General features: G+C 34.4%; 2 protein-coding genes across 2 annotated transcripts; both read right to left on the bottom strand.

The window, feature by feature from the left end:
• Positions 1-1261: 1261 nt before the first annotated feature.
• On the bottom strand, positions 1262-13580 carry LOC146739006 (acid-sensing ion channel 4-B-like). The gene is made up of 9 exons (XM_085504028.1): positions 13442-13580; positions 9446-9755; positions 7826-7932; positions 7254-7417; positions 6512-6598; positions 6226-6378; positions 1723-1790; positions 1519-1594; positions 1262-1381 (listed from the first exon to the last, which is right to left on the bottom strand). The coding sequence occupies exons 1-9, from the start codon at positions 13578-13580 to the stop codon at positions 1262-1264; spliced, it is 1224 nt and encodes a 407-aa protein (XP_085360154.1).
• Positions 13581-14802: 1222 nt separating this feature from the next.
• Positions 14803-18621, bottom strand: LOC144350637 (uncharacterized). Its single transcript, XM_085503786.1, has 4 exons — positions 18573-18621; positions 17736-17852; positions 15373-15403; positions 14803-15060 (listed from the first exon to the last, which is right to left on the bottom strand). Exons 1-4 carry the CDS (start codon positions 18618-18620, stop codon positions 14915-14917), a joined length of 342 nt encoding a protein of 113 aa, XP_085359912.1. The 5' UTR covers position 18621; the 3' UTR covers positions 14803-14914.
• Between the last annotated feature and the right edge of the window lie 5354 nt (positions 18622-23975).

Genomic DNA, 23975 nt, shown 5'->3' with positions numbered 1-23975 from the left:
TAAAACAAATGCATAACATTATCAAACAATGTAACTCATCTATATCTGTTATATCTGTTTTTTTTCAATCTGATGAGATGCACAGTTAAATTCAATTAACAATCATTTGAGCGTAAAAAAAAAAAAAAACTGAAATAGAAAAGGTTTTAATCATGTTTTCCATTCCCAATATCCCAATAAAAAATCGAATAAATCATCGTTTATCGAATCGGAATCACGTTTTGCATTCTTATAACACATATCACTGTATTCAGCGTTATATTCTGACATATGCCAGACCAATTAAACGTTCCCATGGTAATTTGATAAATTCAAGAGAGTTATATATTTTATTAAGCTTAAATAATACACTTTGAAGACTATAATATACTCAATCACGTGATATAACTACAGGAGAAAACCAGCACCCACTCGCTATACACGTTTTGCATGCATCAGTGTGATTGGATGTGAAGTCGTACACATTTTATCAAGCAAACACAATGTAATGCCGAACGCCCGTTTTGTCGAAACAGTTAAACAAAGGTGCCCATGTAAGTTACATTTGAACTATAGAGTATATTACTGTGAATGACATTGGCAAATTGTACAACTGAGATAAATACATGTAAATAGTGCAATAATATATTACGATAAGGTGTGTGTGTACGAGCATGCTTTGTCAGGTCATACATTTTTGCGATTAAAAATCACATGTAAGCCTCAAATGTACATTAATTGTAGGGTAATCGTTATTACGCAGTATTTATCATTGAGACATTAATCAACCCAGTGAGACCGAAACAATTGTGTTACACTGAGAAGGAATGTATTACTAAAACGTAGAGAAATCATTTTCGATTGCACAATGTAATCCCATTCACATTTAAATTAATTAACCAATCACAATTTATAGTAGCCTTCAGAGCTTCCTTGAATACACACAAAGCCAAATCTACTACGATAGATGCATTGATGTCGATGTTTGCAGAGTTAAGACATTAACAATTACACTGGTTGATATATTAGGATTAAAAATTGTAATAAGTTATCATACATATATGTGTCGGTATATGCGTCTTTCACTGCAGAAAAATGTAAACAATTGCCACACACATATCACAAGACGTCTCTTACGTCACGAATACATACTTGTATCTATTCTCTCTATATGTATGTATGTATATTGCAACCAAACATTAATGACAATATAGGGCATCAACAATGAACTACTGGTGTAACATAATATTAGAGCGATAAGGTCTTGACATTTAAAGCTAATTTAAGTACATACAATTTTTAAGATGCTTAAAATTAGTTCAGTTACTTCGAACAGAGTTACAGCTGACATTCCAATCCACAGTCCAAGAGTGCCACCAATGTCAGCAAACAGGTCAAACAGCTAAAAAATTAACATGGTAATATATTAACATTAAGAACGAACACAGTAGGGATGAATTTAATAATGTATTCAAATAAGATACACGCATTCTAATAATTATATTGGAACAGATAACGTTTCATACATTGATTACTTACATCATATACTTTTTCTTGAGATACTGTATCAATATGTCGTCTGTTGATGTACACGTGGACAAGGGCGATGTTTCCCCTGTTGAGCAAGTACAAATAGAAAAAGCTACAAGAATATATGTGTTACTAGTACAATGCATTGCATCATTGGCAAGATCCAATGACAGATTTTGTTAAAGTCAGTATGATACCATGCAATCATATTACCTCAGATTAGACGTGTTAATAGACTTGGTTTTGTTATTCATTACATGCAGCAAATGTAACAGACGTTCCTGTTGAAGACAAAAGAACATATAGTAAATATAATTCAAAACGTTGCCAATGTAATTGCCATCTCTTACCACGAATAACAATAAATAGTTTTTGATGTCAGTGCTCGCACTGGCAGAAATATTAAGTGTATGTTAAATGAACACTATCTGCAGCGATACATTAAACATTATATGATTGCATAGTAAGAACGTAGTGTGCTTAAACTATGAAGGATTTGTAACTAATCATGCATACTATTATATATGTTGTACAAATAGCGCTTTCGTTTATTGGCGATTTAAGTCTTCTCTTATACTTCAATGTTGGTGTATGTATGCTAGCAATGGTCAAATGTATTACTGTACTACCTTTTAATGCGTTATATATATATATATATATAGTATAAAGTTAATAACAAACTTGTCATACATGCATTTAATTATAACAGTACCTGGACGTTATCCTGGGCTGAAATCACGACGTGCAGCTTTCCTCCGACTAGAATACGTTTTATTGAATTCATATTAAACTAACCAATAATGCATACACATTCACATACGTGGTTCAAAACATTTATTCGTCCATGTGTGCGTCTCATTTGCATATGAAATCATTGTTTTACTTACAGAGTAATCATCTGATGGCCAAACTGCCAGAGACGTAGTCATACTGTAGCTGTATCGACTATAAAAGACATGGTGACACTAAGTTAAACTTCATAGTATTGCCCGATAATTTATTTTACATAACAAAGTGAGTATATTGAATAAACATATATTGAAAAACATGACTTTTATTTACCTGCAAGGCTCAGGGCAGTTACATTTTAGTTTACCATGATTATGTAAGTATTTTATCATTTGGTGGCACAAATCTAATGAAAGTAGAAACAATGAAATGTTACCTCGATTTGTGTATCTTGCATTAGGTAAATATAAAAACAATCACTGGTGCCCCACATTAACAAATAATTTTCCATTACTAATAATAGACTAAATAGTATAAATGGCGTGATATAAATATCATAAACGTAAGCGTACCAAGTACAACCTTCCCATTAAGAATCTATATTAAATAACAAATGGGTGCATGGATACATACTAACGATACTCGATCTTTTCTTTGCATGACAAAAGTGAGAATGAAAGTCACGAAACAATGCAATAATATACCTAGCCATACACAAAATACTGGCTAAAATCTAGGTGTGAAAGTATTGTGTCTCAAAATGAACAAGAACAATGGCATCCTTATTTCACTATCATTACAGCTATCATTCAGGATGTGTCGCATGAACAAGTATACATTGTACCATACTTTCCTCCTCTACTAACCCTAAGCTATGCACACTGATCTTAAATTTGAATAAATATTTATATATATTATGAAAAAAGTGAGGATCGTGACTTCGTAAGTCTGTTGTCATTTGGTAGGGGTAAAGTTAAAGAAACTTCAAACTGACATCACAAACACACACACTGGCACACATTCACTGACAGAATAACCCACCCACTCACCTTGCGTTTTGTTCAATATATTACAATTTTTATAACCGTTTTTTGATATGGCATTTCCACAACCACATTTGTCACGTAGAAATGTTTCTAAACACTCTTTCCTGCAAGCCTGGAGAAATAAACAATGATATTTCTCGTTTATCCCTGAGCTGGTCACATTCTTTGGCGTGGATAAATATGATTTTTTTATTTGTAAAAGGTTATATTGTAATTATAGATTGAAAAAGGCCTAATTATTATTCAAAACAGGCACTAGCAAAACACATGCTAAACAATGATGTCATCACAGTAATTACTAATTTATGATGATTTACACACACACTAGGACACTAGACAGAGACAGCGACAGCGACATGGACAAAGTCAAAAGGTGCATGTTATTTTGATAAAGAATAGAATGCAATAACAATTTCAAAATATTTAATTATTTTTAAAAAAGCATTCGCATTTACGCGTTTTGTTCGGAATATTTTTTCCAGATGAATAGTTTGTTTCACTTTTTCAATGAATAAATTAGTTTTAATAAGTTTGGTTTTGTATTACTGAATGTTAAGATATATAATTCATAATGTCCAAGTAACATTTAGTGCTTCCTCAATGCTTTACAATTTACCTTAACTCCAAAATTTAATATTACATCCTTAATGCTGATATTTTTGAAGGAAATATTTGTCCACAATTTTTAAAGCTACGCTAGAACTTCTGAATCTTTTCCTGCGTCATGTGTTCTAAATCTAGGGTTGGCAATATGTAATAAAATCGACATTGATATTTAATTTATTTTGGAACTGAATATGTGACAAAATCTTTCCTTATCATTTGCTAGATCACATATGTACTTCACCTCGTGGCTTAACCTGTTGCGATAAAACACATCTTTATTGTTCCATATAATATGTCTACCTGGATTTTTGAGAATCAATCCAGGAACGAAGAATATGTTCATGAAAAGAAAAATTACAGTTGATGATCTATTGAAATAAAAAATGTTTATTGACGTTATAGTTTTAAGGCTTTATTCATCAGTTCGAGATCTCTTCTGTTCGCACCACCTTTTATATTTTTTAGTATGACGTGTTTTCCCTCTTCACAAGAAATTGAGTATATATGCAATTCCTTAACTAATACCATCGACTGGTACTGAAATACTGTTCATAATATAGATTATCTGCGAGGTCCTGCAATGTTTAGTTAAATCTCGCGAGTTTTAAATATGAAGTTAATCTTTCATTGTTTATGTTTTCTCTAAAAGTTCAGTTTTTCATTTTCATAAGCCTCGTGGAAACACCCACTCCCCGTTCTGATTCCCAATGAGAAAGTTTTGTTTTCGTTAAATTAAGAATCAATCCAGACTGTTTACTGAAATCGTTAACATAACTAGGAAAATTTGAAAAGACGAGCTGTCTTTAAGCATCAGTGTTGTAATTACAACCTTACAGAAGGTAATGTAATACTTTTAATCTGTTCCTTGTTTCTGATGTGAATGGCAAGTACTCCTATCAACATAACAAATAGCGCATTAGATAACGGACATCCTTGTAACTGAAACCACCTGGTACTTTTACCCTTATTTACAACACAGCTTTGAATATTTTCAAGAATTGTTTCTTCCAATTTGAATGGTTGAATAGTTAAATAGTTGTAGTGCCTTGTACATAACTGACCACTCTAAATAACAGTTCTCCCTGATTTCCAGCTATTTCGTACCATTCAATAATGTTATCTGTGATACGCCTGCCCTTGATGAAAGCAGACTGATATTCGTGGATAATGAATGGTAATACTTTCTTTAGAGTAGCATTTACGCAACGGCAGGCTAACTTAGTAATGAGATAGGAATTGTTGATGTGTAGTACTTCTTTCTCAGGTTGTGGTAATAAAGTAATAACTATGGGGGGGGGTACAGAGAAATATATTCTTTTATTTTTAGGGATATTTTTGGCATATACGTGACTGTTCTTGATGAAGAACTGAAATTTCTTCAAGGAATTGATAATTTAAATACTTTTCGGGGATTAGTTTGAAATACAGGGCCTCATAGAATTATTTTAACACTTTTAAAATTGTTTTCGAATCTGTGATATCCGAGTTCCCTGTTTCAGTTTGTCAATGAACTTATTTTTATATATTTTTTTAAAACTAAGACAATATTTATTGTTCTTTTTCCAATGTTGATACCAATTTACCCGTAATCGAATAATAGAATAGGTATCCCGAATTTATTTTTAACTTTTCCATATTCTGTTAAAATATCATTATCGAGTGTTTCATCTATGTGTTCTTCCAATTGTTGTAATTTTATGTTCGGACTATTCTCTAAGATGCACAACTTCTTTTACTTGTCTGTGCTGTAAATAATAATTTTCTGACTTTAAAATTCAGATATTCAAAAACCTGTTGAACATTGTATTTTAAAAAGGAGACATTTTCTCCACATTTTCCGGCCTTTTTCCAGAATCGGGTTGTTCAAATCTCGTGGTTATCATGTTATGTTCAGTATGAATGCTTGGTGCAATGTAACATTTTTTGACCGTGTTAGGTAAACGTTCTGCGACCAAAAATATTCTAATCTGGAATAAGAATTGTCGCGTCTCCAGGTGAATCTAAATGTTGATGGTTTAAATTTTCTACATAGGTCAACTAATTTCAAATCATCTATCAAATTATGAATTGTTCTTCTAGCAGGCCCTGTATTATCAAGTCCAATTCTACGTTTATCAATAATCGCGTATAAAGTTATGTTAAAATCTCCAACGATGATACAGTTTGGGTAAGGTTTGGGAAGTTAGAATTAATTTGTATTTGACTTCAGTGAAAAACACTTGCTGGACCCTAATAGCGTTTGGAGCATAAATATTTGCCGTAACGAAAGTGTAATTCTCCTGCACAATTCGAAAATGATGTATCTACCTTTCGAATCTTTAACTTGTCTACCCACCACCATCAGAATAGCAGTACCAGAACTGTGGGTTGAAGCATCAACCATCAATTTCGCACTATCATCCAGTTTTGTGTTATCAAGGATACTTGACTCACAGGTTTTGGCAGTTTTGTTTAGAATCAACAACTTGCACGTTAAGACATTATAAACCTATAATAGGAATTTGATAACTTTCTTACTAATTGTATTTAATAGTGGAAACTAAGGAATGCTGTCAGCCAAGCAAGGCGAAGTTCCCGAACACAACGCTAGTGTTCACAATTTTCCAACTAACAAAACTTACCAAAGTTGAGTAAGGATAATTGCCATAAGGTGTCTTATCTTCGTTTGTACAATTATACCATGGTTGTCCCAAAGTCTTGGTTTCACTCTAAAATAAGAAATAACAAGCCATGCATGGCATAGCCCCTGTTAGTTATCAATAAAATTTAAGATATAGTTTTGTTATAGTAATGTACTTGGAACAACATGTCAGAGATATGGATCCAGAAGATGATGCTTGATTTTAATAATTTTTAATATTAAAATGGTTGGCATTCAGTCATCTTGTATATGATCATCAAATGAGTACATCGTTGCTCTGGAGCAGCAATAGTTAAAACAAATTGGCCTCCATTCCTCCATTTTGAATCCGATCTCAAATACAAAATGACATGATTCAAGGGACCATAATGTCCAATGTAAATACCAAGTTTGAACAAAATCCATATGTAAACAGCTGAGATACTGGAACGCCAGAAATGCTCGATTTTAGTTGCCCATATTCGGACAACTTGAATCAGATCGTGAAACAAATTGATGTGAATATGTATGATGTATGTGTGAGGCATGTCTAAGATATAGGTTCGTACGCACGGACACACAGATGTACGCGCAGAGGTCAATCCATAAGTTTTCGGACTGCGTCCGAACGAAGGCTAAATATGCACTTCGCATACGTGAGAGTTTTGTTAACATCATCGATACATTCCCTAATTGACGCGCGTGTGTGTGTGCGATGAATGAAAGTAATCTGTCAAACTTACAATAGAAATTCCAATCGAAGTTTCATATCCAGGTACAACGCTTATTGATTCATCTTCTGGAAAGGGGTGATTGTTTGGATTATGTACAGATAACACAAATCCGACGCCTTCAGATAATAATGTCAAATATTCAGACTGTTCTACAAATAGGATCAGTGTAACTCCTTGTAACAATATAGAAAAAACATTTCATTATATTCGGCACTACATTTTCGAAGTACATGCATAAATGTTTAATTGACATTATACATAATGGCGTATGCGGATCGTCAACATACATGAGTTAGTTAAATAGAATATACACAGTGACTGACAAATGAGCATTCATTTTTGAACGTCACATTAATTTTGACACATTGAATAACAATTTATAAAGTCAATAAAATTGATCAATACCAAGTTCAATTTAATTAATTGATTGTAATAATTATTTAATGATACTCAATCATATAAATTCTTCGAGTTGTTTGGTCGGTATCGGATCTCAGGAATGTGATATTATTTTCAAGACTTTTCAAAAAGATAAAGTGACATTTACGCTTTCACAGTACTTTATTTTAAGTGTGGCTTACCATATTTTTTGCCAGTTTTCGAAGTTGTATACAATTTTCTGCTTTCTGTTGATGGGTTGAATGTAAAACAATTTCCATATTTGTTGTCTTGAAATTCCGAAATATCACTGTAAGTATAACATAAATAACTCCTCATAAATCTCTGACATTTTTTAAAAAACAACGATTAGTCGCCACGAATCGTGCTTGTTCGCATAGCTGCGATTGGTGACAGCTTTACGATGATTTACAAGTATAAGATGACACTAAGGGAATATTTATTGATCATATGAAACGGTCATGATATTTTGAAATTAGGCTATGAATTAGAAGGTACATTCCCTGTAAATAAGAGGTTGTTAGTACATAGTATAATTATTTATGAATTCATGTGTCTGTGATACCAGGTACATAAATAGAATAAATAGCATGTTCCTTCAACACCTCCAGAAATTCAACACTACCAGCCAGCTCGTATTTGTAAAATAAAACCACAAAACAATGTAATTAGGCAATTGAACTTTTTTACAAGTGGCGCTGATTGGCCCTTTGGGGTGCGGGGTGAGTCAAGGAGTCAGTTGTGTCGTTCATTGTTATTTTACTATCTGCGTGTTGATCAAGTTGACCGAGATTGATCAAATTGTCCTACACATTTTCCGACTTGTTTTTGTGTGCTCTGTCGTTGGTCACATAATAGGTTGACTTTACCATGAACTTCTATATAATAATAATATATTTCGAAAACATGTGAAATTTAAATACACAATGGTGTGACAAAAGTTATTGATACATCACTGCTATGCAAAAAAGTGGATTTTCGACATAAGACAGCAACTGAATCCTACGTCCATCATAAGTGACCTTGAATCGGCAACAATTAATGCTGCCGGTACAGTATTCCGTAATGCAATAGGGAAGGAGTGATTATACCATTTGTCACAGTGCGTTTACAGAAGACTACAGGCTGAAGGACTACAGCAACAATACTAAGAAGACAATGACTTTGCATTAGAAGTATGCATGCTTCCAGCACTGGCATTCGTACCAGAGATAGAGGTGATTGACGCATTTGAGACTTTACAAGAATTATCCGACGAAGCCACTATTATAGGAGACTATTTTAGAGACACATTTATTGGACGCCACAATCGTCATCGACAGAAACCAAGGTCCCCTCACATACATGGGAGAATTGAAGCTAACCTGCCTCGTAACAGAATCACATCGAGGGTTGGCTTCGAATATTTCAAACCAATGTTAGAATACACCATCCAACGATATGGAGATTTCTTAAAGCTTAAATGAGGTGATTATTAACCAAATGGTTGCTGGCCAGTCATCACCGTCACAACGAAAAGCATACCATGCCCGTTCCGCTGCCATAAACCGTTTTGTAGAGACATACAAACATACCTATATAGAATTGCACACAATATTAGTTTCTGATTTTAGAAAATGGCATATCACTAGTATTTGACATAATTATAATGTGATAATAGTAATGAAGAAAGTATCACGGTAAAAAACCCAAATGAGTGCTTGTTAGATTTCTAAAAATGGGCAACAACTGGAACAACGGGTCTGCTTCCATGAACGAATATTTACAAATAAGGGACTAAATTTAAATTACTTTAATATTACCCTGCTTGGCATTTTTTCTTTTCATATCGACATTTCAATATCATATCTTCCCGTTGATGTCCATATTTAGCTAGCTCTCCAACAGGCACGTCGAGTATACTCGATATATCTAGTGACGGATCAAATGCAGAAGCCAAAATAACATGTCTCAGTGATAGAGGATCTCTGTTAGGAATCATCCCCGTCGATGTATTAGTATAGTATTTGTCTTTGAAGTCGGCAAAGAGTTTGGAATCTTGTGTTATGTCATGGAAATACTCAAACCAATGTGGATCTGCGAACACATCAATATCAAGGAATGTGTCCAGAACTGAAAAATATGAGGTAGCATTTTGATCAGGTTATAATTATGAACTATTTGGCATCGCATCTGTTTATATGGAACTCATAAGATATCCCACAAAGCATATCTACAACGAATTTCCAGAATAAATACTTCGCCTTCAATGTTATGACCATTATGTACGCTATGACACATGTGTTTATTGTCCCGTTCTTGACACTATCGTTCGGAATGATTATCCCCCTCATTATTAAAAACATCCATCGTACATGGTGGGTCATATCACGTACAGCCGCAAACAGATATTTTTAATCAAATAATGCATTACTGCAAATCACTATAATACATGTACATTATACCAAAAATGAATTTTAGAATGACACATTTTCTCTCTAATATGATTCGCCCAAATATGATGTGATATGTTTCGCCAGCATCTGAGATATTCTGACTTAACTGTCAATATAAGGTGATTATGGTAATTTTCATATTGAACCAATTTCATCAAATTAAATCACCCTTATATAACTTTGTTTTTTATTAATTTGCAATGAAGGAAACATATTTTCATATTTTGCTGTTGATTTGGTTCATGCACATACATGTATAGTATACATACTGTAATTCACTGTCAATTTCCAATGATCGATTTGTTTCATGTAATTAATCACGTCATCTCCTCATTTTGAGACTGTGTGCATGATTATATTATCTATTGAGCAATAAAGTTTATCACGAATTGTCTGGATTGTGATTATAAGAAACAAAATACGCTTTGTACACAAACATTGTAATTAGGTATTATCACAAATTACATGTTGTACCGTAGACCTTACAGTAGAGGAATATGATGTTAGGTGATTTTGAATCATGTAACGTTTATTTGCTAACTGATTGGTTTATTTGGGTAACGTTCTGTCCACCTGAGCCAAATTTAAATCACATCTAGTGAATCACGAGCCGCGACTATGCAAATCGCATGTAAATTGCCTATACACTCGCAATCTGCGAGACGTGCTTATGTTAATCAAGAGAAGTGAAGCTGATTTGAAAAATATGACGTGTGTTTTGGAAGAGTCCTAGAGCGTCCACGAAGAATTTACATTTGCTTTTACCGATTACGACTTTAGCGACAGTAAAAATATTGGGACGAGCCGATCGCCGAAATGAACGTTTTTTAGATGTTTAAATCGAGGTGAACTGCGATTCGGATGGCGATGCTAGGAAATACAAATGCACAGTGTGCTGATAGAACTTCAAGACCAACCAAGGATGTAAATCTAAAACCATCTCCTAAATGGACATAACATTCGAGGTAGCAATTATATACAAGCTCTGGTTGTGAATGCCACGAATTGTCTGGCGAAAAAAACGCTTATTAGAAGTCCTATGGTCAGCTCTTGTAGCTCTTCAGCTGTTCACACAGGGAAGGGAAGCAATTTACCGAAACTACATTGAAACAGGTGTTCATAACTTAAAGCACACTACCAATACTACAAATGTATTGCCGGTTGCAGTGATCTCCAAGGTATTTTTGGTTGTCTGCGCCCATCTAACTAATCGTTGTTCTTTTCTACATTACTTTTTAAATATACTTATGCATATTACACTGACATACCATTTCGTAATATTGAAATATGTATTATGAAGGATACACATCAACACACATGCTTCGAGCTAGTCACCTGTCCGTATCACCTTTTTCGCCATCAGTACTTTTTTTCCTCATATTCTTCAATATTTTTTGCAGTGAAGTTTAGTTTTGGGGTCAATAGACGAAATTTAAGTCATACTGGTGAAACGAAAATAATATCCAAAATGGCCGCATTCAGCACCTTTTCGCGATGTAACAAAATTATGAGACGATAAATAGTGAACAACTTTGAGTTTGAAAAGTTACATAATCAATAATCAATGAAATAAAACCGTAAACCGTGACTAAGAATCGAACACAAACTTTACAATCAATATTGCAACACGGACGACATAACATTCACAATGGCCATACTTAGTGAAAAACATGATTTGAAAAAGTAACAACATCACATCACGCAATAATCATCGAAACATTGATAAAACTGTGACAGTAGGTTATTCAATTTTGTACAACTGGACACAAACGTCACAATCCTTATTGCAAATCAGACATTATGAACATTCAAAATGGACACACTCAATGTACTAACATCGTGGGACGATAATTAGTGAAAAACATTGTGATTTCAAAAAGTAAAAACATCAGATTACGCCACAATCACAAAACATGAAATAAATTTGCATAAACGTGACAAGTGGGTAAATTCGTAATGGCCGCACTCAACAGATTCAATCACGACATACTAAAATTGTGGGATTATAATCAATGAAAAAAAATTCTAATTCAAAATGTACTAACATTAGACCAGGCAATTATCGGTAAATATTGGTCTTAGAGTATTTGAATTGTGTACAACTGGACACAAACTTTAAGACGGTTATGCAATGATTGACCTGATGGGGTACACAGCCTCGAGTATTGCATAACTGTAAATAATCACACAGGCTGACAACAAATAAACGTGGTATTACGTACCCTGTATAACGAAGACTTCTTCAAAGAAACTTCAACAATCGTCGGGAAAATTGCGGAATTCGACAGGAAAGCTAAAAACGTACACTGCAAGCAAGCGCCGGGTAGACAAAACTGAATGTGTTTATGTTTGCGCAGTGACGTCACAGGAAGTTATCCACGTTGGAGCATAGCAGGACAAAACGAGCTCAAACATTCTGTCTTTGATGTTTGCCGGCAGTTTCGTATTCCTATACTGGAAGGTATATGGTTGTACACAAGGGATTCGTTTATGTATTTAATTATTATAGTATAACCCGATAACAGCCCACGTTCAGAGATAGAATTTATAGCTCAAAGTTAGGTGTCTTTAACGCTACACATGCACATATCTGAGTCTGATGTCAAACTGGAAAATAACCTATACACAGTTGTGAAGGTAAAGTTCGACGCCCCAGTTCGTGAACTCCAGTCACTGACAACAGAAATTTAACTGGGGTAACTAATTTTGTTCTGTACATTTTATAATGAGCGGATCTTGCGAGATCAATTGCACGTCGTGGCAACAGATGTTTGACTTGCCTCGCATATCTGTAACTGAATCAGTATATGCCTACAATACGTTTGTACTTCTTCGATCTGAAACTCAGTAAGTTTATAACCCATATATACATTCTGAATGGTTTCTTTTCCTTACAAGGGGACTATTCTACCAAGTCACGATTCAGTGGTTTTATCAACTATGCCATGGTCAGAAATTCAATCAAGCCAATTGTACACATATTTGTACGTTGTCGTTCCTGGAGTTTCTTACCTCATACTTCTCCAACAGATAAGTCAAGTTTATCCGCACTATTCATATACCAAACAGTTCACGTACACATCTGAGCATGGACTTAAGAACGCCATTAAAATGTTGGCTTATATTATGATGAAACATGCAATTGACATTGAATTGACATTTAATTGAGTTTGCTATGCTCCTGCATAACATTGCCAACACACTGACTACCATGGTCAGTGAAAACCTTTTGCGGGTATAACCGTGCAACTATAAATAAGTACTTTAGTCTCCACTACCACCTCTTCGAGATTTTGTCGATAGACATAGCTCCAGGAAAGCGGGTTGTATAATCAACCATTGTAAGTATGTACTGGCACCTACTTATCGAGGTTGGTTGTATTTTCCATAACGGGTTCATTTCAAGTCTATTGAATTGAATATCAATCAATGGTCTGGCACTTAAGGAACCCTTATCTACACCCTTGTATACAGTCTGCTGACCAGCAGTGTCATTGTGCATCACCGGCCAGTAGAATTCGTAAAATATTTAATCATGTGTTTTATGTTTTTGGCCTGCGACTGAGTTCTTGTCCTAACACCGTGTATAACCACAAGTATCTCCAGCCCGCTTGGATGATCATTGGCATAATCTTGCCCAGCAGTCAAAGAGTCTGCTTGAATACTTTCGCCCGCTTCGTCTTTCATAATTGCGACCCGTGTTAACAGTGTCAACTGCACCTCCTGTACCTACACATTTGGAGCCATATTGGAAGTTTGTATTGTCCCTCAGGCCTAACACCCGTGTCTTCATACCAACTGTATGAAAGTGAATTTCACCCATAGAAACCTGCTTGCTACCTGTGTCACCGGGAATTTCAATTGAATGGTTTGATTTAGAGACACCCACATCACAATGACTGGCACTTTCTCTGCGTGTACCATTATGCAGTACGTGTAAAGTGTGAACGTCCATCACTTCCAAAATGTTACCCATCAACACATCAAAGGGTTATGCATTAACCATGTCCTCAGCATTAAGCATTTTTAATTCTGTTGATGGAGGTCATGTTCAATCACTTTTGAACAGATGGCAAAACATGCAAATTCCTGGCAGGTTGAGATGGTGAATGTGTGTGGTAGACAGTGTAACGATGCACGTCAATGTGGCAGTAGTCGTGCGTCAATCCTTAATCCTCAATCCTGCTATAATCTGTCATCTTGCCCAAACTCCACATGACAGTGTTGTCTCGTGTGCCTCAATCGCAAACATCTCTGATATCTAACAGCGTGAGTTTTGTCTGTTTTACTCAATAAAGACGGCATTTGGGATTTCTGTATTTGTTAGCCATCTTTTGGTATATTAACGTGTCCCATTCCGCGGGTCTTTCTCTTACGTTTATTGCCGGGTTATAACAGTACGTGGATCTGCCCAGAAGATTTCTGGGCCGCCCGAAGCCATGGACCCTCTTTGTCGGGCAAAATCCGAGCAGCAACCTTGTGGAAGCACGCCATCCAATTTCAAATATCGGCCATGTCGTCCCACAATTTATTGTCTCAACACACCTGTACATTCATGACCTAAATACTCATTAAGTGAAGTCCAGTAGTGATCTGGAGTACATAGCACGACCCCCGATCAGACATTTGTACTTGTAGTGATAAATGCGCCTAACTCTAGGCTATAAATCCTACCTCGGGGTTTAGGCTGTTATACTATGATAACAATAAGATACATAAAGGCATCCATAGTGCACAACATGTATAATCACAATCCAGACAGTTTGCGACAAAAGTGAAGGTCTAATTTATCTCTAACATTGTCACGAATATACTATTATCATAAAGTTATAAACTTCATTTACCATAATCACAGTTATGTTCGTCATCGCCACCATTGCAATCGATAAACCTGTCACATATCATATGAAGCGGAATACATTTAGGCAGTATGGCTCTATTTGCAAATATGCCAGCTTTGCATTTATATTCGCCCGGACATACTGAAAAAAATAGACAGAGTTATTCGAACATATTTGCTATTATCTATTACAAAATCTGTTACAACAAATACGGTAATGCAGTGTCAAGACGAATGTATTTCCAATGACGAATATATATCTCGGTATATGGCTATAACACACTAAAGTGTACAATAAAGTGATAGAGTAATGAATAACAATAATAATGTCCAGCCTATCTGCTAAAAGCTGAACAAATGGTACCAAATTAAGAGGTAAATAACCTGATTAAACCTGTCGAAAGATTTGTTAAACTAACGCTCAAAATCATTGAGCAAATGCTTATGGGCCCACCTTGGTGAATATCTTGCCACAATCTTAGCAACTACAAAAGTTTAAAAAAAAACGACAATGCATTAAAATGTGCTCATCACTTGGATAATCAGTCTGTGGAACGCATTATTGTAACATACTCTAAGAGCGTTCATGTTAGATTTACAATACGTGCTTCACAATTGGCAGCAATTAAAATTGGAACAACAATTTTCAAATAAAATACATTTCACACGATAACTTCATTTGGCGAAGATACGTAATAGACTATTAGTTCTTATGCAGAACGACCGTCTCTGGTTGTCAATATCCATAAATACATAGTCAATATGTGACCGAGGTAAGTAAAGTTCTCAACCAAGTGAATGTCATGACCATATATAAAAAAAAATAAATGTAAATTGTTCAGTTTAAGACGTCCTGAAAAGTTCATACAATTTGTTTTGGTGAGATTATATTCAATATCATGATGGATCAAATAGATTTCACAAACATGTACACATTTTCTCAAACCCTTGATAGACAAGCACATCTCATCTGCATAACTAAGGTTATTGGTTAATGTTTTATCAACTAGGCTCCTGCATAAGGTATTATTGTGTTTAATATTCAAGTTATCAACATACACATTGCATAAGACTGGCGACATAACACCCCTTGTTGCATCCCATTCGAAACAGAAATAGAAATTCGAAATAGTTGCGAGACATAATTTCACATCTAATAGTAAGAGTAGTACTGCGAGGAATACTAGTTCACAAGAAATCGAACGGTGTATGGTGGAACCATAAGGGTTACGAGTTTGCTAAGCAGTATCCAGTGGTTGACTCTGTCGAAAGGTTTTGACGCCTCAAGAATACAAACAAAGATATCACTACCAAGAGAGTTATAATGACGAATAAGCATTTTTAAAACGACAACACAGAATTCCGTAGATTCATTTTAAAACCAAATTGATTGCTGGTAGCCACGAGGTATAGTTCACATCTCTCAAGAAACAAGTGTTCCACTAGTTTTGATATTACTGTTGTAATGGCAATGGAACGGCAGTTATTCTTGCTGGTTACATCTCTAGTTGTATTTTTAATTAAGGATAACGTTTGTTATCTCAGGGGGAATATGTCCGTGGACACACATGGATGAGATACACATAGACAAAAGCACATTAACACATTAGCATACTTAGGATTCTCAGCGCAGAGGCCATCATAACCACATTACCTTTTGAGTTTGTAACTTCAATTTTCATAATATCCGCACTATATACATAATTACCGTTATTATCACTGTCAGATATATAATTTTGAACTTTTGTTTGCTTTATATTGATCAAGCTTGAATTTTGATCTTGATGATTGCATCGTATGGTGAATGAAACCTTGTCTGCATATGATCAAATGCACAACACAAATATAAGTACTTGTGTCAACAGCTAATACATCGAGAGAATAAAAGTCGTGGTGAACAGAAGATAAATAATCCAATTCATCATTTATAATGATCCTCGCACAGCTTATTGACAGCTGAACTACTTGTATAAATAGATCTACGGTTATAGATGAAAATAATAAGACGATCTGCCATGGGGAGAGATTTTGTTACGACGATTATAAAAACTATGTACGAGCGCTCCTCCGGTCATGATTCGGGGTCATAAGTTTAGTAAAGTCAGGTATTGTAGAAGATAAACGGAATGAGGACTATATGTCATATTTAGTAATCGTAGAAGGATTTGTACCGTGGAGTCAGTTCATTAATACAACTTGCTGTTAACACATTTTAAAGTAGTACTGGATGTTCATTATCATTAAGCACCAACATGCCCATCCGTTAATCTAAGCTCAATATTCACATATGGATTTCAACAAAGGACATATAACAGAACAATATGCATGGGACAAAGTACACTTACATACATACATACATAGGACAATGTGAACAGTGATACATAAATGAATGTACTACAGGACATGACTTGTTTCAGAGCAATCACAAAAACTAATGCACAAAAGAATGTATGTACATCAAGTTCAGGACCAAGAAATGATAGATAGTTTGTAGCAGCCGATTAGTCAATTAATGTATTCATGTTCCCTATGACAAATTATGTTAAAACAATGAAAGATCATCTACCAAGATGAATTTTTGTATTTTGTCACCAGATAGAACCTGCCAAAGAGACGTTTGAATGTTGAGAAAAGATGTTCTCTTAAAATAATTTATTAATATATGTTAATTAGGCAATGGTTTTCGTAATATTACATTGAGGGATATTTTAAGAATGAATTTACCGTCGTCTTTATTTTGCGACTATTGTTGTTATTCAGTTTGAAATTCTCATATACTGTGTATAAGCATCATTGGAAATAATATGTTTTACTTACATTCTGTACAGTTGACTTTATCTGATTTATCACCACAATCATTCCAACCATTACAAAGTTTATCAGAATCAACACACCACCCACCTTTACATTGAAATTGGTCATCGGAACACACATCTGTGAAAACACATAACGTCACATTTGTTGAAGCTTGTGCAATAATATGAGTATGTTGCCACAAGGGTCAGCACTTCTATTGTGTATTGTAATTAGGCTATTTATGGTTTTCGACATTCATCTAAGATCAGCAATTAAACTGACCAGAGAAAGAATTGTATGCACAAGTTAATACACATTCTTAATAAATATCGAAATTTATGAAGTCGCATTCTTAGAAGATGTGATTTTATTGTTCAGATAATTATGCGACATACTTAATGATATGAAAATGAGGTAAACTCATTCATTCATTATAACAGTTTTAGCATTTTAGCTTTGAATTCAATTTGTAATTTTTTTTAATCGTATTTGAATTTTTTGAAATATTCAGATCAATACAAATGTACACTTAGAAATATGATTGCATTACTGTGATAAATTCTGACACACTGCAAAGACACCGTTCAATTAAAGGGCGGTAGTCGTCTCGCCACGTCCTGTTCGGTATGGGACTCATAGCGACGTATACAACGCGTGTAAAATACATTGTTTATTTACATGAAATTCGAACACACGCTGCGCGACGATCACCGCGCTTTAACCTTGCATAAATCACGGTGCTCACCGTGTCATATAGTATTTGAATATAACCATCGACTTGGCCGACTCACTCTACACTCGACGCTGTAAAGTACATTCAGATCATTCAATTATTAGTAGTAATTTCAAACGACTCACTGTCACAAAAATTTTCGTCACTTCGGTCATTACAGTCGCCATACCCATCGCACCATGAGCTGAAGTGCATAAACTGAGTACTACGACATTGTTCGATTCCATTTGGTAGTGTTTCTGAAAAATAGTTTATATTACTTATAACAAAAATGAACGGTGCAATCAACAACTTTTAAATATCTTATACTCTACGTGTATAGCTAAAAGTAATATCATATGTTCAACATATATATTTTCATAATTCAGTGACTGTCCTCGTGATCCCTTTGATGTTGGAGTTCTGTTCCAAATTAAAATTACTTATTTTAGAATCAAATGACTCGATGTCAATACATGCATTCATATCACTAATTTGATTATGCAGTGGAGTGTTTGTGTCAGTTGTTAGTTTGGATTGCTTGATTTTTACTTAACTCTTACATAAGCCAAAAAAGGACAGCATACTAATATTATGAAGCTGGGTGCTTTCATTCGGATCAATGGCAAATAAAACTTGGACTGATGTTGATACGGGAATACCGCAAAGCAGGCATCTTATTAATATACATTTTGTTCTACTTGTAGTAATAATAATATAACAACAACCAAAAATATCAACAACACATGCTTTACACTGTTCGATCATTTGCGTCCGATGACTATAGCCTTCTTCATCCAAAATGGTCAAATGTGATTTCAATAATACATGCATGCGCCATTGTCGGTGACTTGAATATATATGATATAAGGGAAAACGAGTGCACATTTAACTAATTTTTACGGAACAGTAAAGAGTTTTATTACACGCAATTACCATGACAATGAGTCGTATTTACTCGTAATCTTGTTGTTTGGACAAGTAAAATATCGAAAATCTAATAATTTAATTATCAATTGGTGTAATCACATTCTTCATGGTACGTGTGTAAAAGATATAATATTAATTTGAAAAAAATGCAAACAAATCAGCTCACAGTACAAGATGGTTGATGACATACCTGGACAGCTCAAAACACAAACCAACCGAGCTAAAGTTATTAAAGAATACACCGAAAACCAATTCAAATTAGATATAATATCACTAACTACACGTCCACCAAGTATCATTTATCCACAGAGAGGTGCAGTTTATATTATATCTTGCATTTGGCAAGCAAATCCCACCATTTGTAAACATTTTTTTAAAACAAAATGTTAATTCCTAATTTTCGAGTTGTTAGTTTTCTATGGAATTCCGCTAGAGGGCGCATCCAAAATACCCGGATGACGAGCCTGAGTGGGGTTGTTTTTATTGAAGTTCTGTATTCTTACATGCGTAAATCAATAGATTGGAAAAGCAAAAAAGAACTCCGCAAATTACTTCGGGATCGTGGTATAACTTGCAGCAATATTAATGTTCGTAAAGCTAAACTTTTTGAACTTGTTGAGTTAGCGAACGAGTTAAATGTTCGCCAAGAGTCAAACAATCGTCGTCGTACTGTAAAACACAGTGAGTCGACGATAACTCTGGTAGATCCGTGTAACGTAAAAACTTGGCAAAAAAACCTTCATACTTTGCCTTTTTTTTAAATAGCTGATATGTTCGCATATTTGTTGCATCGAAGTGACTGGACAACAGCCAGACTGAAAGAATATCGACTTGATAATGGTCATTTACTTCATAATTTCCGTAAAGCTTCATCATGTGCAGAATACAGAATTTATTTTCATTATGACAGAGTGTATTCGGCAATGATCCATGAAGGAAAATCCTTACAAGCCATGGTATATTATTAAATCAAACTCTAAAATAGTTTCTGGTGTTTGTTACTGTGTAGTGTAAGTTTGATTTAATATGATTCACCAGGCGATCAGCAGATGCAGTTATCATAATGTTTTCGTTTGCGCTCGACTCGAAAAGCTGACATTCTTCGTTTTTCAATCGATGTATAACTGCGCATTCGAATTCATTGGCGTTGAAGTGTTGATTTCTTGGTCGAAAGAAATGTATGAAAAGTTACGCTTTTCATCTCAGGATATTTCGCTGTTTTTTTCTTTTTAATCGAACCCCAGGAATAGCTTGAGGCATTACAATACCAGTTACCGATTTTGACCAATTCTTGCAAAACGTTTGTAAAAAATAAGACTTCGGCAACAGTAACTACTAGTATATTGCTTACAGCAGACGCCGCTGAAATTTCAACCCCACCACGAACGTTGAACGGACTGTCATCCGGGTACTTTGAGAACGCCCTCCATCGAATTTCGTGAGAAATATAGTAACTCGGAAATTAGGAATTAAAATGTGACAAAGTACTCGAACAAAATACAAATATCCTCTCAAAAAGTCCAAGTAAAAGATTTATTTCCAGTTCGAAATGGTACTACTCTTCAAACCAAAGTGGAAGGATGCTATACAGTGCGGCTTACATCACCCGACACTAATACTGCAAATCAATATAAAATATAGTAGTTTCAGTAACTTTATAAAGCCCAACCTAACAAAGTACGCTTAAGTAAAATAAATGTTCACTTAGAATAGAATATTTCTTTATAGAAAATTAATTTAGTAGTGAGTCCTAAATCAAAAGTTTTCTGCACCCCATTTCTAACATAGGTGTTTTAATATATTTTCTTTGTATTTGATGTAATCAAAAACCCTTTATAGAAAAAAGATGCAGCTAAAAACAAAGGTCGAGCTTTAGAACTAATTGTGGCTTTGTTTGTATTCAGTAGAGCACTACTGCCATAAATTTGTCATGTATTTAATATTTAATTTTCAACAGACAAACTAACATAAATAACTATCAAGAAATCACATCTTGACATTGACAAACCACTGATCATAGAAATACACCCAATTATAAATTGTACAACATTTATTAATAACTATACAACATATATGAATAACTGTAAAACATTTATGCATTAAGTTTGCTATGGGTACTCACGCATATGACAAATATTGAAGCTCTCGTCTTGTTCGTCAGAGCAATCTTTTCGTCCGTTACACCACTTTTTTATTCCAATGCACTCGCCATCACTTTCACAGGGTATGTATCCAAAGGGACAAGTTTCTTGAAAATAAAAGAAATATATTGCGTTACCTTACAATTTATTTCACTTGTGTGAACGTTTTATTTTGAAATTTGTTCATAGAAACACGTAATTTATTGCATTTTTTACGTGTATGATGTAACAAGTTTTAGAATATTCGTGTATTTTTTACAGGGTTCAGAGCATCAAAAAAGGTATTTGAGCATGTTATAAATAAACTAGGATGCATTCCATGCTGATGACGTAATTTAATCCACATAGAGTGATACCGAATGCTAAAATAAAGATAACTAATATATAGTATAATATTTTATTTCATGAGGAGATGAGGAGACCTGCAATATATATATTCACACAACTATATACTCTATTTGATACTATGCAGTAGAGATAGTATGTGGAAAAAATGAACTCTTTAATTGAATTTGAATCCAAGTGAGACAGGATGCATTTGGTTCCACTCACATCTGGTGGCTCTAACCGTGGCCAGAGGCTTTTGAGTCTGTAGAGGGAAGTGAAGTCCAAACCTGACCTGATCTGACTAAAGCTATCCCTGTAATCATGGTGTCGGTGATTGTTTGTGCTCTTAATTGCCTGGTAAGAACAGATGAGTATCGATGTATGTCACATCATACTTCGTGCTCTGACTTTATTTTAGTGTGTCAACAATGGTGTTGTGAATCTGCCTGATGAGCTTGTATTTAAAATTCTGATCGAAACACTAGGAAACCAACTGATTCAGGAATGATGACTTCATCGTCATCTTTTTTACAATCGTCGCGGAGAACCGTTCTGTCTGAATTGCTTGCAAACAGGCCTCTATATCTAACCTAACCTTATTTAGTTCTTTCCAATTAATGTATTTGCGAATCTGCAGTCTGTTCCAGATTTTCCGTCTGCTCATCCATCATATTCAGTTCCACCGCTCGTCCAACTTATCTGATTTTGCTGTGGTGAGTGGATGATGATTTAAATACTTACGATTCGTACACAACAACATATCTTCATCTTCTGCTTCACGACAATCTTTGTTTCCATCACACACGGAGGAGTTACTTATGCATTTACGGTTGTGACATAGAAATCCAGATATTTCATTGCAGCCTAGAAATAGAGAATTTAGAAATTTAGAAATTAGAATTAGTAATATTTAATATTCAAAACTAATATAAAAGTGTTTATATCAAAATTGGTATGTATACAACTTAATTCTTATTACATTAGAAGGTTTTCACAAAATCGCAAAAACTAGATAGTAATGATACAAGAATATTTTTCACAAATGTATTTTATCATTAATTTGCTTTAGATACCAAACACACTATATTGTTACGTAGTGCAACAATTAAATAAACGATGAATTGAACAACATGTCAACATACATAAATAAATTAGAATGCATATTGCCCACAAACTGCCTATCCACGCAAACTTATAATGTGAATCACCATGGCTACATACTAAAATAGATATTAAAAGCATAACGCCATGTATGCATCTAATAATATTCAATTTCACCCACACCATATTGACTAGCAAAAGCCACATTTGCATTGTCTATAAAATGGCACACCCAAATGTTTAGAAAAAACTTATAACTGTATACGTCTTGTAGAATGTCCCCTAAGTTCAATTGGATATCCTAATGTTATATTCATGGGTGCCTTCGAATTATAAATATATATAATTTGACATCTGATCAATTTTCTAGAAAAAAATATTAAAGACCTAGATGGTGATGTAGTTTGCAACTGACTCAAAGTTGTACATTGACAAATAATCTGAGGATACACTCTGAAGAATCAACAGTTATCAAAGGAAACGTACCAGATTTTAGGCATGTACATATTGGCATCATGAGAAATGTAAATAACGTATGTCAGTTAGAGGTACTATAAATGTACTTAACACAATTGCCAGATACTAGATCACACGTAACGATTGTATGTTTTTCTGATAATGAATATTAGTTTCCATCAAGGTTGTTACAAACAAATCTAACCGCCCATTTAATATAAGTCTATTGGTCTTAATTTTAATGACAAATTATGAAGAAATTATTATATATTATACTTATTAGATTTTTCGATGCTATATTATCTCTGATTTTATCGCTGTTAAATAAACAAAATGTTAAAGATATTAATCACAGTCTTCAATTCTCCCAACACGAAAATAGTTTTCGGGCATGATAATGTTTCGTATGCTGTCAATCATACAAATTTGCATCTCAAAGTAAACAAACCATCAGCTGATCGAATGTTCGAAATCATGATATATATTGGCGACTTGGTCAATACTTTTGATATAGACATGACAGAATTTATGATGAACAATGAAGACCGTATGAAGGTACGTTCACGTTTTTGCTTTCGTCAGAACTGATAAATC

The sequence above is a fragment of the Saccoglossus kowalevskii genome, chromosome 9 (genome assembly GCF_978046115.1).
Source record: "Saccoglossus kowalevskii chromosome 9, keSacKowa6.1, whole genome shotgun sequence".
Lineage (NCBI taxonomy): Eukaryota > Metazoa > Hemichordata > Enteropneusta > Harrimaniidae > Saccoglossus > Saccoglossus kowalevskii.
Note: the sequence above shows the minus strand (reverse complement) of the source record. Positions and strands in the feature narration are given on the sequence as shown.

Excerpts from the sequence above, each read along its gene's own strand:
- LOC146739006 (XM_085504028.1), bottom strand. The coding sequence starts at position 13,580 with ATGCACAATGACACTGCTGGTCAGCAGACTGTATACAAGGGTGTAGAT. Across the intron at positions 6,379-6,511 it reads ATTATCCTTACTCAACTTTG|GTTTATAATGTCTTAACGTG; the intron begins GTAAGTTTTGTT and ends TTCCTATTATAG. Across the intron at positions 1,791-6,225 it reads GTACTGCTATTCTGATGGTG|GAACGTCTGTTACATTTGCT; the intron begins GTGGGTAGACAA and ends TGTCTTCAACAG.
- LOC144350637 (XM_085503786.1), bottom strand. The coding sequence starts at position 18,620 with ATGGGTATGGCGACTGTAATGACCGAAGTGACGAAAATTTTTGTGACA. Across the intron at positions 15,404-17,735 it reads TAAAGTCAACTGTACAGAAT|TTGCTAAGATTGTGGCAAGA; the intron begins GTAAGTAAAACA and ends AAACTTTTGTAG. Across the intron at positions 15,061-15,372 it reads GTGGCAAGATATTCACCAAG|TATGTCCGGGCGAATATAAA; the intron begins GTGGGCCCATAA and ends TATTTTTTTCAG.